Source organism: Neophocaena asiaeorientalis, unplaced genomic scaffold (genome assembly GCF_003031525.2).
Source record: "Neophocaena asiaeorientalis asiaeorientalis breed wild unplaced genomic scaffold, Neophocaena_asiaeorientalis_V1.1 scaffold226, whole genome shotgun sequence".
In the NCBI taxonomy this organism is placed as follows: Eukaryota; Metazoa; Chordata; class Mammalia; order Artiodactyla; family Phocoenidae; genus Neophocaena; species Neophocaena asiaeorientalis.
The window spans coordinates 11,536,275-11,550,859 of record NW_020173037.1 but is presented as its reverse complement, the minus strand read 5'-3'; the positions used below and the strand labels follow the sequence as shown (position 1 = coordinate 11,550,859).

Sequence of the window (14,585 nt, the reverse complement as noted above, 5' to 3'; positions counted from 1 at the left end):
ATGATGCATTTCAGGCAGTACTTCTGTATGACAGACTCTAGGTCCATCCACCTCACTCCAAATAACTCAATTTTGTTTCTTTTTATGGCTGAGTAATATTCCATTGTATATATGTGCCACATCTTCTTTATCCATTCATCTGTCAATGGACACTTAGGTTGCTTCCATGTTCAGGCAGTACTTTTACAGTCAAACTGATCTCAAAGTTTAATCCCAACTCAGTTTCTCCAAGTGGTGGCCGTATGGCCTTAGGCGAGTTCCTTCAACTCTTTCAGGCTCAGCTTTTACTCATATCTGAAAATTGGACTAGGAGTCTTCTAATTAAATATGACAAAATGAACGCATTTATTTATTTGTTTCCTGCTGAAATCCCACTAAAATGAGAGTAAGGGAATAAAAAGGTATAAATCAATAAGGACAAAAAATGAGCAAAATAACAGCAGAGGAGAGATGCAACCAAATGTGGGAAACTGGGAACAGCTGGACGAAGGGACGTGACCTGTTTGAAATGCATCTTGGTTCTGCTGGGAGCCTGCAGGGTAAAGGCGCACAGGACAAGCTGCTCAAGCTTTACAGGCTCCCCCTGCAAAGGCCCTGGGACTGCAGAGGCCAGGCACCCAGGAGTGCAGGGCAGGGGGTGGGACTGGAAAGAGGAGGACTTTTTGCACACTTTAGGGGATTACTTGAGGATGTGCTCCACAAAAACAGTAGAGTAAACCAACAAAGAGGATGACAAAGGATCCAGGAAACAAGGGCTTCAACCCAGGGGAGAGTAAAAGAAAAGTAGAAGGTAAAGCCAACCATGCAGGGACTCAGCCCTAATTGTCTACAGTGAAGTCAATAGATAAGGTCTAAAACTGAAAAACCAAAGAATAGGAGCCTGCTAGTAGCAGACACACATCACTGGGTGATAAGTGGCAGAAGAACAGCTGAAAGAATTAAACGTGGCTGACTCTGGGGAGTGAGACTTGGGGGCAAAGAGAGAGTAGGGCACAGAATGCAGCTCTCTTTCGAGGCCTTGTAGTGAGATTGGAATGTTTAAAATTATGCATATGCATAACTTTGAATAAAATATTTAAAATAGTCGTGAGAATTAAAGAATTACATGATTCATGTGTATAACACCCTGAACGGTGGCTGACACATATTCAACACATATTGGTTTGACTTGCTGTATTTTAAGGTTAATTATTATGTTCTTTTTTTTTTGGCCGTGGGACATGTGGAATCCTTGCTCCCCGACCAGGGATTGAACCCGTGACCCCTGCAGTGGAAGCGCGGAGCCCTAGCCACTGGACCACCAGGGAAGTCCCGTTATGTTCATTATTAATACTAGTGAAATTAGTTCCTTCTCGCGTCACCCCCCCCCCGGCCCCCGCCCCCCGCAAGCTCTGGCTAGCTCAGCACCAGGCAGAATTCTAGATAAGAAGGCCAGGTTTTATTGAGACCTACAATCTCTAGCCATTCTGCGGGAGGCCAGAGTTGACCAGCCCCTGCCCTTTCTGCTTCCACCTTAATGTGGGCCAGGGTTCATCTCACTCTGTATTTCAAAGTTATTCCAGAGTCACCTCACATACCCTGAGGCTTAGGAGTCTGGACTGGTAAATCTGCCAGCCCTCAGGGAACAACTGGGTTTATGTCCAAACATGTGCCCGAGCTCTCTGTACAATTTGTGGTTTTGCTACCAATTAAAAATGTCCCAAAGGCAAGTCTCAGGTTCAAGAAACAGCAGCATAAGAAGAATCTGATAATCACAAAAACACCACTAGGCACTCAGCTGTGAGCTTCATTGTTAGAGATTGGTTCATTGCTTTTAATTTGTTCACCTAGGCACTAGTTTTGGCAGATGCATTGCATAGACTTTAAAGCCAGGATGTGTCATGTAGTGTTACGCTACAGATTTTAACATCTCCTCTTCTCGGGATTACATAACCATTATTGTTATTATTTCACATCATTCAAGCTCTCACTGTCGCAAGTAGCAAAACAGAAAATTATGGCAATAAATAGAACGTGTAAGAAGATTTATGGTGTTGCTTAAACATCTGGTACTTACGGAGCAACTGCTCTGTGCGAGGCACTGTCGCAGGCACTGAATCAGTTGTTATATAAACAGCCTTAGTAATTAGTTGGTTATTAATTGGCTGGTTAACTTTTTTAAGAGACAGTGTATCTATTTGCATCTTAAAATAATGAAATAAAATGAGATCAGATCTTAATTACAGCAGCGGTACTTTCCTTCTTCTCAAGAGATTTTGGAAGCGAGGGAAATGGCCCACTCTGTATCTCTGCAGTATGTCATCAGCAATTCTTCTTCCCAGTGCCATCTATATCCTGGCACTATCTAATTTAGTTTTGAATCTTAAGCAGAAATGAATAGCCATAGCAATTATAATAATTATATGTTCGATTTAGAGAACAGCTTTCCTTCTAAGAGCACAAGGCTCTTCGAGCCCTGCAGATGTCCCGTGAATCCGTGTCTCCTACTAGGAAGCACAGTGAGATCATTTCTAGATGGTCTCAGTATTGCTGTCAAGCGCTATGGACTTGACTGCCTTGTGTACAGTTGAAAAAGGGCTCCTCAACACCAGCACTTCTAGGAATGAACTCCCCCTGTGTTGTCTCTAGGAAAGGAACTCTGTAGCCAGTGTGATTCGATGAATAAGAAGCCCTTTTCAAAAAAGTAAAAAATGACTGATGTATATGCTGCATGCGTGCCAACAGTATTCAGGAAGAATAACCTAGAGAATAGGGAGACATAACCTGAGCTCCAGCCTTTTTTTTTCCTCCCCTGTCTCTAAACTCTAAGTTGCTAAATCCCAGGAGTCTACCTTGCTTTGCTACTTCCCAGAGTCACTACCATGACTAACTATGTCAGAGGATTTTGTTTTTATTATTATCCTCTAGATAATTTTTACATGAGACTGTCCGAACTAAGAACAGGCCGATTTGGGGAGATGCCATTTCTGTTCATTTTCTGTCGTTTTGCACTCTAATTTTTCCGCTATGTAGAATCTGGAGCTATAAAGAAGCTATGTAGTGCAGAAGCGTCTACGAGGGATGTAATACAAGGCTGGGGGTAGGGCAGCATTATGCCTCTTTCAATATCACCATCTGGACTGGATTAGCGTTAATGAGTTACTTCATTCTGAAATTGATACAAAAGCATGGGCCCCAGCTTCCTTCTCTCCTCCCAAGAGCAACTCTCACTCCCATTGGGAAGGACTGACTTGGAAAAACATTTTCCTATAAAACAATTAGCCCCTGATTGGTAAACAAGCATTCAGTATAGCGACCCACTAAAACAAACAAACAAATAATGAAGACAAGCTTCAGATGTGTCTGACACACAGGAGAACCCTACCTGGTGGACTCCTGCTTGTAGATGTCAATGATATTTTCCACCAGCAGGTTCCTCTGAAGCCCGTAGATCCCATGTCTGTCCAAAACCACTTCGTGTCTGCAGGATGGGCAACGGAATCGGCCCCCGGAGGCCACAGTGCTACCTCCTCTTGTGGGCAAGTACGGGTTAGAGGCCTGTTCTCGCCAAGCAAGAAAAGAGGAATTGAGTAATGCCACAGGTAGCTTTTCAGAGGCTTCCCTTCACTCTCTGTTACACTAGGAACAACATCAACTCCAGCTTTCAGCTTGCTGTGAGGTCGTCCCTTAGGGCATTATCGGCAAGTGGTCCTGAAATGCAGGGCCAACACTTATCCACCGTCAAGTGCCATGTACCGTCTTCAGCATGAGGTGATTTTCCACCCAGCATTTTCATAACCAAAAGTTCCAGCCAGAAACTCCAACATTAATGTCTTGGGCAGTAATTCATTTACAATTTTGAGACAGATTCAGTTTTTTTTAAACAAGTATGATTCTTGGTATTGAAATAAAATTAGATTTGAGAGTAAGAAGGAGGCTGACAGCAAAGTACAAAGCAAATCACTTTAAAACCTTTTTTTTTTTTTTTAACAAATGCAACCTTATACAGCTTTCTAAAGAAATTACCTCAAAGTTAAGCGCTTGATTCGGAGAAGAGGGAATCTTTTCCACCCCCTCCATTCCAAACAAACCTACCTGGAAAATGTCACTGGCACATTTCCTACACAGGTTATGCTGGCAGGGGAGAATGACCACGGGTTTCGTGAACATCTCTAAACAGATGGGACAGATGAGTTGCTTCTCCAAGTTATCCATGGTCTGCTGCTCTTTGGAAAAAGACTTGTAATTCAAAGATGCGCTCATCTCCTGGCCGTCCCTGTGTGCTCTGCCAGGGAAAGGGTGCTTCGAATGGTTTCTGCAAGTGATTCCTGGAAATAATTCCAAGGATTGTGTGATCAAGTGTCCTTTACGTTTCTTTCCGTGGAGGACATTGTTTCAGGCCCAGGTTCAGAGTGGGGCTGGAGCTGTTTTTAGCAGCCGAGGGTCACATGACAGCAGACAGACTTGTCCGTATAAGCCAGTGACAGGAGGATGGATTCTGACAGGTGACAGAGAACAGGGGCCAACATTTCCACCCCAGGGAGTGAAGAGAGTGGGTGGGAAGGAGGATTACAAACACCATTTAGACGGGGTTGTGAGGAGAGGGAGGTGAAGCTGACAGTTGTCAACAACAGATGCAAATGTTGGTGCCCAGTCGCTGAGCTAGGCCCCCTGTGAGCAGTCAGCAAGGGCTTGGTGATGGGCTTCTCCAGGACCAGGGAGAACATAGTCCAAGAGTCTCACTGTATAATGAATGCCATTTCTGTCTTGAGAATTTAGGAAGCAAGTCACCAAAAGTAGCATGATAATACTATCCTAGGTGAAAACAAACGAAGCATGTCTGCTTGGAATGTCATTATCCTGGCTTCACAAGGGTAATCAACTAAAAAGACTTGCTTAGTGTTAAATATTTCATCTTTGTGAGGGTTGTGAAATGGGAAAAATTTCAACTTAAAAACTGATTTCAAATCTTTTCACCATAAAAGTATCCACAAAACTTTTAAAAAATCCAAACACCAGTTGATCCAATTTTTTTAAAACAAAGTTGTATAATAAAGCTCTAGTATGCCCTTTTCTCTTTTTCCTAACCCTCCTTCATCATATACACCACCACCCCTACACACACCTAGAAACACAAAGAAAATTTGGCAATCTTTAAAAATTTTAGTTTGCGCCAATCAGTAATGAGGTAGTAACTGGCACATGGGGTGGCAGACCCATTATTTTAATTTTGCCATATAGTGGGGGACAAATATCAGTGCCATTTTCAGTGGAAGTGAAAATGGAATCCTGCTTCCACACCTGGGTTTTATCTGGTCTGAAATATCTGTACCCCTCTGCATTTGTCTGTATTTACCAAGTTGATTTTTTAAATGATAGTTTCCCTGGTCATTTCTGAGAATTCTTGGTCTGCTCTTGAGTCATCAATTTCAATTCTGATATTGGCCAGGATTTTGTGAAACAACTGTTTCATCTATATGTTTTATTTAAAGATTTAAAATCAGATCAAAAATGAAATAAGAAACACATGTCTATTTTTTTATGTGATGAATTTGCAGCTTTATTTCTCCTTGATTTAAAACACCCCATACAATGAACACATTTTGTTAACACAGCCCCAGGGTGCACTTAATTACCGGTAAGGAGTAGATCGTTGTGACTGGTTATTTGTGCCCTTAGTGCTGTGTGCACTGAGAGTTTATTGAGAATCTAATAAGCTCTATTAACTAATAATAAGTTATACGTATTCATAAACATTTCAGGGATCTTTGGAGAATTTTGTTATTCCTTTCAATGTCTGTTTAGCAACTACAGTGAATAAGGGAATTGGTGACATTGTTTTACTGAGTTAATTCAGTTCACCTAGCCTAGACAGTTAACTGTGTTTATTGTACATGGGCTATGGAGGTCTGAGCAAAATAAGAGAGCTGTTTTCTAAGAAAGATGAAGTTTCTACTGTAAAAGATCTTGCAACCTAAGGAAGAGCACTTAAACTAATACTATACACTATAGGCAAGCCTATCCTTTTAAGAGGAATTCATTCTTTCAAAAAATATTTGTTGAGTGTTTATCATGTGTCTTGAAAGACGAACAAGATACAGGCTATTGTCCTCAAGGAGCTCAGTCTAATAAATAGTAGAGATAAGACACGCATATACAGAACCACAGTACATATGTGTACTGTGGTACATATACAGAACCACAGTACAAAACAAAATGGGATAAAGAACTTCAGGGACTTCCCTTGTGGTCCAGTGGTTAAGACTCTGCGCTTCCGGGTTTGATCCCTGGTCGGGAAAGTAAAATCCCCATCCCGGGCGGCACGGCCAAAAAAAAAAAAAAAAAGTACAGAGAATTCCAGAGTTGGAGGAATCAGGAGGGCTTCATGGGTGGGGTGGCCTTTGCACGGATCCACTGAGGAACCTAGACGCCAATGGGCATGTCGTTCTGTGGGCCGTGGGGCGTAGGTGGGGCCTCCAAGAGAAGGCACAGAAGCAGACAGGAGTGCCGGGAACGCTCAGAGCTGTGGTGCTTCAGGCTGGAGTGCAGACCATGCTTCTGGCACGTTGGCAGCCCATGAATACTGGGCTGAAGAGTTTCTACCACTTAATAAATTAGGCAACAGGAAGTCGTTGAGAGTGTCTCACAGGGACATTTCCCTGAGAGCTGTGCATTGGTGAAATTAATCTCAGTGCTGGTTGGGATAGGTCAGTGTGAAGGTGACCTGGCTAAAGACCAGATGGGAGGTTGTTGCCTAGGTGAGAGGTCATGACGCCCTGGCCCTGGGTGACGAATGGCAGTGGGGAAGGAAAGGAGGGAATGGACTCTGGTGGCTATGAGGGGAGAATCCTCAGCGGTGACTCAGGTGCCTGAGCCAGAGCAACCAAGATGATGCAGTGAGAGGCTGCACAGGGAGTCAGGAGGTCCAGCTCCCATGTCCACCTCACCTGGTGATCCAGGGAAAGTGACCTCACCTAGTTGGATTTCAGTTCTTTTATCTGTGAGTGGGCTTCATAACCTAACTTAGCAGTATTTGTAGAAAAAAACACTCTGAAACTGCATGAACATTGAGAATCCCCAGTTGAATTATTTGATGGAGAGTTGAACCCTACCCTCTCCTTTTATTCTCTGCTCCTTCTTGCTCTCTGCCTTTCATTTTGTCTTAGAACTGCCCCTGGAAGCTACAGAGGAAGCTAGCAAGAAGCCCACAGGAAAAAGAGCCAGGTTGATGGATAAGAACCACCTTCCCTTCTTCATCATCTTTCCTCCATTCCTGCTCCCCCAGCTCTCAGAGACCAGCCATCTATGGGGTGGGCATGTGAGTTGGGAGTGGGACACGGGGGTAGCACTCTGGTTCCTAGGGAGGAACCAGAAAATTTTAGTCTGCTCCCAAATCATTCAGAGTCTGAGAGATGGCAGAAATTCTGGAAATGAATCAGAATTGAAGTCAGCTTCAAGGCTCTGGAATCTGCCGTGGACCTGGGCCTCCACAGAGATGCGAAAACCAGCTTAGTCTCCTGAAGGTACCCTGGACTCTCTAGGGGTGGTGCGTGACTTCCTCCCCTCTCCTACCCACACCCTAGCACAGGGGGTTGAAACCAATCGGGGTAATTACACAGGAAGTTGCCATAGTTTGAAGCACCAATTTCCCCCCATTCTTGAGTCCTACCACACTGTGGTATGGGTATGTTTAGACACATTGAGAAGCTGAAGCAAAACCACCATGGCTCTCACCTCCTCCAGAAGTTTCCCACATCCCCCAGATAAGTCAAAGGAAGCAAGATGGGTCCCTAAGAACCTGAGTTTACGCCCACGGTGGACTTGACACGGAGGGGTGACAACAGAAAGAGAAGACTCTTGACCTCTTTCAACCTCTAGCTACCAGGCCAAATGAACCCAGACTTCAGCGTCCACGGAAATGTAGATCTCAGTGTGTTCTTAATCTCTGGGAGGGAGAAAATGAGGTTCTAAAATCCCTTACTTTAGTACTACACCACCACAACAAACATAATAAATATTTGAAGAGTACCAATCATTTCTTAGGATAGCTCTCTAGAGTAGATGATATTATCTCCATTGAGCCAACTGTGGCTCAGGGAAGTTAAGTAGTTGCGCAGAATGATACCTTTTGACTCATCCACTAAGCTACCCCACCCCATACTCTACAGCACATTGTCCATTAGAATTTTCTGCAATGATGTAAATGTTCTACATCTGTGCTGGCCAACCTCTAGCCACAGGTAGCTATTGAGTACTTGAAATGTGTATAGTGCAACTCAGGAACTGACATTTTTTTTCATTATTTATGGCAGCGTTGGGTCTTCATTGCTGCACGTGGGCTCTCTCCGGTTGCAGCGAGTGGGGGCTACTCTTCGTTGCAGTACACAGGTTCCTCATTGCGGTGGCCCCTCCTGTTGCAGAGCATGGGCTCCAGGTGCGCAGGCTTCAGTAGTTGTGGCACATGAGCTCAGCAGTTGCGGCTCACGGGCTCCAGAGCACAGGCTCAGCAGTTATGGTGCACGGGCTCAGCCGCTCTGCAGCAAGTGGGATCTTCCTGGACCAGGGCTCGAATCTGTGTCCACTGCATTGGCAGGCAGATTCCCAACCACTGTACCACCAGGGAAGTCTGTGAATTTTTAAGTTTATTCAATTTAAACATATGTTTAAATAACCATATGGGACTGGAGGTCACCACATTGGACACAAGTCCTAGAACATAAGATATTAAAAAACCTTTGGGGGGGGAAAAAAGCCCTTTGGAGAAAATTGAAATGTATATGAAGGATTCTCTGGCAGGAACTGGCTTCCTCTCTTTTGGTGGGTTTTGTACTTTCTGGTTAGGGTGATATGAAACTCCTCTAACCCCAGAATAGTTAGAAAAGCAACATCAACTCTAGATTCCAACTTGCAAAACAAGACAGAGAACTCTGGGGAATAGGAGGCATTAGAAAGTTCCCAGAGAATCAGTGTCAGAATAAGTATACTTCCCAAGGATTCCAGAATGTCCTCAGCATTTCATTTACCCATGTTCTTTTTGTCTCTTTAACATACATAATTGCAAATCCAGGTACTTGAAAATAATCTAGACTTAGCTCCAGGAGCTAGCTAGCCATTCATCAAACAAAATAGATGGAAAGTGGAGCTAAAGGGAAGTAAAAAATAGATATAGTTTGAAGCAAAGCAGTGAGGCAGAGTGCAGCCCTGGAGGAAGAGAAAACAAGAGGAACTGGAAGGCTGATCTTGATTTCAGCTCATTCTCTAAGGTAGAGGAAGGAGAATTCTTCTTTCTTTTACCCACCAGAAGTGAGAAAGTTGGCGTTTGACAAAATCGTTAAAACAAGGAGAGAAGCACCAGACTGTGTGGTTATGGAGGCAGACAGTAGGGGTTGCTGGAGAAGAAGGTTTAGTTAGACTGGAACACTAGGTCATGAGTGGACTCAGACTTTCAGGTCAACTCCAGCACCAGTTAAGTCTCCTGAAAATCACTTTAATTCCATGCCAAAACAAAAGCCAATGCTTAATAGTTCACAGACCAGGTCCTCTTAAACTAAGACAATGAGGTTGTTAGTTTTTCCCTGCAGTATTGATCCATTCATCCGTCCATCCATCCGTCCGTCTTCTTACACCAAGGACTCTTGACATCTACAAAATGCTTAACATTTTCCTTCGGTTTACATTGTCAGTTTTTTCAGTTTAGCTGTTTTTCTGGCAATAGGCAGCTTGAATATGTGATTTTAAATTTTTTAGTGAAAAGAAACATTTTACAAAAGCTAAACTAAAAATGAAATTAACTAACTTGAAAAGTACTTAACAGAAGCTAAGTGGCATTTCTTTCATTAGATAGTTTGCAAACTTCTGGCTGAAAGCTTTTTTACTTCTTGATAATTAATCCTTCTCCAAATCTGTTGTTTATAAATTTTACTTCATCATACATATCTCTAAGGAAATGTTAGAAAACTAACATATTGTACTTTCCTCTGAACATTTCTTGGCATAGTTCACATGCCAGAAATAAACAGTGACAATCCCTAAAAGTAGCAAATACTTTAGTGTAAGGCCTTCCCAATGGCCATGTCTGAACTCCTTACCTTGGCTCCAAGATCAGGGACACTTGGCTCCACCCTCAATGCACACAATCTAGTCTTACCTCCCCTCCACCCCAGCCTACTAACTGATGTCTCTGAATTTACTCTTGCCTTCTGCAATCTGCTTCTCATGTGTCACACTCTATTTAAATCCCATTAATGGTCATATTACCCCTAGGGATAAAGACATTAATCCTCACTGTGATCCCTAAGGCCTGGCATGATTTGTCCCCTACCTACCTCTCTGACCTAACTGTACAATAGAAATAAGATGTGAGTAACAAATATGAGCCATATATAAGATTTTAAATTTCTAGTAGCCACATTAAAAAACAGAAACCAATGAAATTAATTTTATTAATATATTTTATTTAACCCCAAACCATATAAACTATTATCATTTCAACATATAATCAGTATTTTAAATAATGAGATAGTTTTATTTCTTCCCTTCCAATCTGGAAGTCTTTTACTTCATTTTTCTTGCCATGTTGCACTGGCTAGAGACCCCAGAATGGTCTTCCTTGCTTCTTTCCTGATCTTAAGAGGAAAGCATTCATATTACTAAGTTTAATGTTAGCTGTGTGTTTTTCATTGATGCCCTTTATCAGGTTGGGGAAGTTCCCTTCTCCCTGCCTTCCAAGTTTGCTGACAGTTTGAAAAATCAGGACTGGATGTTGAATTTTGTCAAATGCTTTTTCTGCATCTACTGAAATGATCGTGTAGTTTTTCTTCTTTAGTACTGTACTTTAGTACTGTACTTTTTTTTCTTTAGTACTGTACTTTAGTACTGACAAATTACCTTGAATTTTGAATGTTGAACTAATCTTGTATTCTTGGAAAAGACCCATTTGGTCATGATGTATTTTCCTTTTTATATATTGTTGGATTTAACTGGCTAAAATTTTGTTGAAAAATTTTGCATCTATGTTCATGAAGGATATTGGTCTGTAGTTTTCATGTAATGTCTTTGCTTAGTTTTGGGATCAAGATAATGAGGGCTTCATGGAATAAGTTAGACAATGCTCCCTCCTCTTCAATTTTCTGGAAGTTTGTGTACAATTGGTGTGATTTCTTCCTTAAATGTTTGGTAAAATCACCACTGAAGGCATCTGGGCCTGGTGTTTTCTTTATGAGAGAAATAAATGAGTTAGCACATGTGAAGTAACTAGAACTGTGCTTGGCTTGTCAGAGGTGCTGAATAAATGTTAGCTTTTAATGTTTTAGAATTCATCTATATTTTCAATTAAAGTAATAAATGGTTATTACAGAACTTAAAAATATTTTTAAATTTTAAGGAAGAAGAAATCACAGTAATCCTACTAGCCAAAGGTCACTAGTATTAACATCTTAATGCATTCTTCAGTGTTTCCTACAGGTAATTCATGCTTGTTTATACTGTTATTGTTTATATTGCTCTGTGCCTACTTTATTCACTTAATATTCAATTATTAACATTTCCCAAGTCAGTAGAAGTTCTTAATAAATAAAATTTCAAAGGCTGTACTATTACATGGTCATACCATAATTCACTTAACCATCATTTTGTATTTTTAGAATTGTTCTACTTTCCCTGCAGAGGAGATCCAAGCACCTCTTTCCTGCACTTTCATATATATTTATATAAACACTCGTGTAAACTCTAGAATATTCCCTCCAGGCCTTCCCTCTATGGTGTGCTAATAACATACACTGATAACAGCTAATGTTCATTGTGTGTTTACTATGTGCCAGGCACTGTAAGAAGGGCTTTACATTAAAAGTAGGAACCATTATTATCATCCCTATTTTACAGATGAGGAAACTGAAGTACCAAGATGTCAAGCAACTTGCCCAAGGTCACCCAGATAGAGAATGGTAAAGACAAGAAAGTCTATCAGGTTTCGCAGCCCACATGACTAACCATTAGGCAATAGTGCCTCTCAGCTTATATCTATAGACTTCTTATATGAATTCCATTCCACACCTGAGTTGTTGATCCTGAGATATTGTTTGAGTTCTTGCCCAGCTCACTTGTCCCAAACATGTGTTCTCCACCTGGATTTGGGGTACAGTTGCTAACAATTCCTTTACTTATTACCCGTTTCTTGCTCTTGTAGTTATTATAGTTTCACTGCCAGCTCCTCCAGCCCACCAGCTAGAACACCCATCATCCCAACCAGAAATTGGGACATATCATCTGATAAAAGGATTCTTTTTCCTACTTTGTAAATTTGTTTTCACGAAAAAAATGATGTATTTTAAGTGAATCATTATACATTCAATAGAGACTTTATTGAACAGAATTTAAAATAGAAGCTGCCCTAGAAAATGAAAGACACGCCAATAAAAAACAACAGGTTGTACACATTGGTAACAAAAATATACAGGTTGTCTAGAATCCTAAAACGGAAATAAAAGTATTTTCACCTCTCAACTGTAATCCTCATAAAAGGTGTTATCTCTGCCTTTGTCTAGGTCTATATTTTGTGTTGACAACTGCAATATCGTTTCAACAGCTTTTTCATGGCTATATTCTAGAAAATTAGGATAGAGAGAGACTTCATTACCAGAAAAGACTTTGTGTGTGTTCTGCTAAATTGAACTTTTCAATGAGTGTGTGTATTTGTGTTTGTTTTTGTCATGTCTAAACATGTCTAAACAGACCACACTCAAGAGCAGCCCGAGCTAGAACTTTTCTCCAGTTGATTCCCTCTCTGTGGTGGTCTCTAATGAACTCTCCAAAGTTACTTCCCAGGAGGAAAATGGCGTTAGAATCCTCCTCCAACAAGAAGCCTCTGGGTCCAGGGTCTTTTCCACTTCCTCACCTGTCCTCAGGTACCCGCCTTGCTTTATCATATCCGTCTTGGATCTGCCAGGAGCCAGGCACCCCACAGTATGCAGATGAGATGGACCAGAATAGTCCCCGCCTCCTCAGCTCAACGTAAGTTTAAAGTAGCAGCGTCCTTTTCTAAGTTCTGTTTTTTGTTTTTCTGTCAGGTCCCTTTAATTATGCTCAGTTTAGACTCAGATGGGTCCCTGTAAGTGCAGCCATCAATCACAAATCACAAAAGACTCAGAGTGCCGACAGACGTGGTTGCAATCTGTCTCCACTTTTGGAGAGAAAACTAATTTCGTGAACTTCACAAAGTAAATGGGTCTAAAATTTTTAAATTAGAAAAATTATCCACTCAAGTACCCTCGTCTGGGAAGTTTTAATAGCGGTAACCTCAAGCTCGCCCAACTCCTTTCAACTCTTGTTCGAGTTGAATGAGAATCAAAAGAAAAAGGACCACTGGAGATCGGGAGAAAAACTGGAGGATGCGGGCATCGATCCCGCTACCTCTCGCATGCTAAGCGAGCGCTCTACCATTTGAGCTAATCCCCCACCGCTGGCCACGGCTGCTTATCTCTTCCTCTAGAGAGAGAACAGAGCGTTTAGAAGCGAAGATAAATATTCTTGACCACATTCTTGTCCCTGTTTCATGGTTAAGGCCAAAGTAACAACAACAACAACAAAAAAAAAGCCTCTCTCCTTCGAGCCGGAATCGAACCAGCGACCTAAGGATAACTATGGACACCAGTCTACAGTCCTCCGCTCTACCAGCTGAGCTATCGAAGGGAGTGAGGGCATAGGCCCTCAACCCATCTTCATAACTTTTAGTCATTTTTCTAGGCTTCGTGTGTTTTCTACCGCGTTGCCTTCGTGATTCCCAGGTTCCTTGGGCACGAGATCCTCCTTGGGGACCTCCCAGCTCCTCACGGCAGCCGCCCCGAGCGTTCGCATCGCCGACCTTGCATGGGCTCTGAGGACTCGGTCAGGGGCCTGGCCCCTGGGAGCCGGTCGTTGGCCCGGGACGCGGCTTAGCCGTGTCGGCACTCAGGGGTTCGGGAAACGCCAAAGACGCTTTAGAAACAAGCGAAGGCCGTGACCCGGCAGCCTCCCCGCTGAGCGCAGGCTCAGTGCCCCGCTCGCTCAGAACTCGGACCGCATGTCCCCGTTTCCGGGATTCGCAAAAGATTCACACCGAGGAAGCTACGGGTTTGGACCTGTTATTTGGAAAGTAATGTATTATCAGAGAAATCCTTATGCGGAAAGGACCATAAATCATAGGAAGCTCGACAAAAACGTCCTTCTTTCCTTCGAGCCGGAGTCGAACCAGCGACCTAAGGATGTCTCTTAAGGGTATTAACTACAGTCCTCCGCTCTACCAGCTGAGCTATCGAAGGAACGTGCAGGCCTTGTGCCCCCGCCCCCTGAGATTCAATAACTAGGAACCAAAGCGTGCTCAACCCTTACCCAGAGATGAAACTGAGCATGCGTAATGAAGGGAGTGGGGCGCGAAGGGAGTACGTGCCCGAATGTTGTTTTACGCGTGCGCAGAAAGACTACCCGGCTGTGGCTCGCGGAGCCTGACTGCGGTACAAGTGAGTCCCGAACTCTCGTGTCAAGACTCAAGACTCCTCCGCGTGTCTGTCGCACTTTTTCTTTACTCCCGGTGTTAGGGGAGTTACTGTCGGGTGTGGTTTCCCTATTCTGTA

General features: G+C 42.7%; 1 protein-coding gene and 3 non-coding genes across 5 annotated transcripts in view; all 4 read right to left on the bottom strand.

Moving 5' to 3' along the window:
- The window catches only part of TRIM55 (tripartite motif containing 55), a 41,158-nt gene extending 36,916 nt beyond the window's left edge, over positions 1-4,242 (bottom strand). For both annotated transcript variants that reach the window (XM_024742612.1, XM_024742613.1), the window contains exons 1-2: positions 4,075-4,242; positions 3,365-3,537 (exon numbers count right to left, since the gene is read on the bottom strand). In XM_024742612.1, coding sequence (XP_024598380.1) covers positions 3,365-3,537; positions 4,075-4,242 — 341 coding nt within the window. The remainder of the gene's footprint in view (positions 1-3,364; positions 3,538-4,074) is intronic.
- A 9,116-nt stretch (positions 4,243-13,358) lies between these two features.
- Positions 13,359-13,431, bottom strand: TRNAA-AGC (transfer RNA alanine (anticodon AGC)). Its single transcript has one exon. It is a non-coding gene; the product is annotated as a tRNA-Ala (tRNA).
- A 145-nt stretch (positions 13,432-13,576) lies between these two features.
- Positions 13,577-13,665, bottom strand: TRNAY-GUA (transfer RNA tyrosine (anticodon GUA)). Its single transcript is given in 2 exon segments — positions 13,577-13,612; positions 13,629-13,665. It is a non-coding gene; the product is annotated as a tRNA-Tyr (tRNA).
- A 517-nt stretch (positions 13,666-14,182) lies between these two features.
- Positions 14,183-14,273, bottom strand: TRNAY-GUA (transfer RNA tyrosine (anticodon GUA)). Its single transcript is given in 2 exon segments — positions 14,183-14,218; positions 14,237-14,273. It is a non-coding gene; the product is annotated as a tRNA-Tyr (tRNA).
- Between the last annotated feature and the right edge of the window lie 312 nt (positions 14,274-14,585).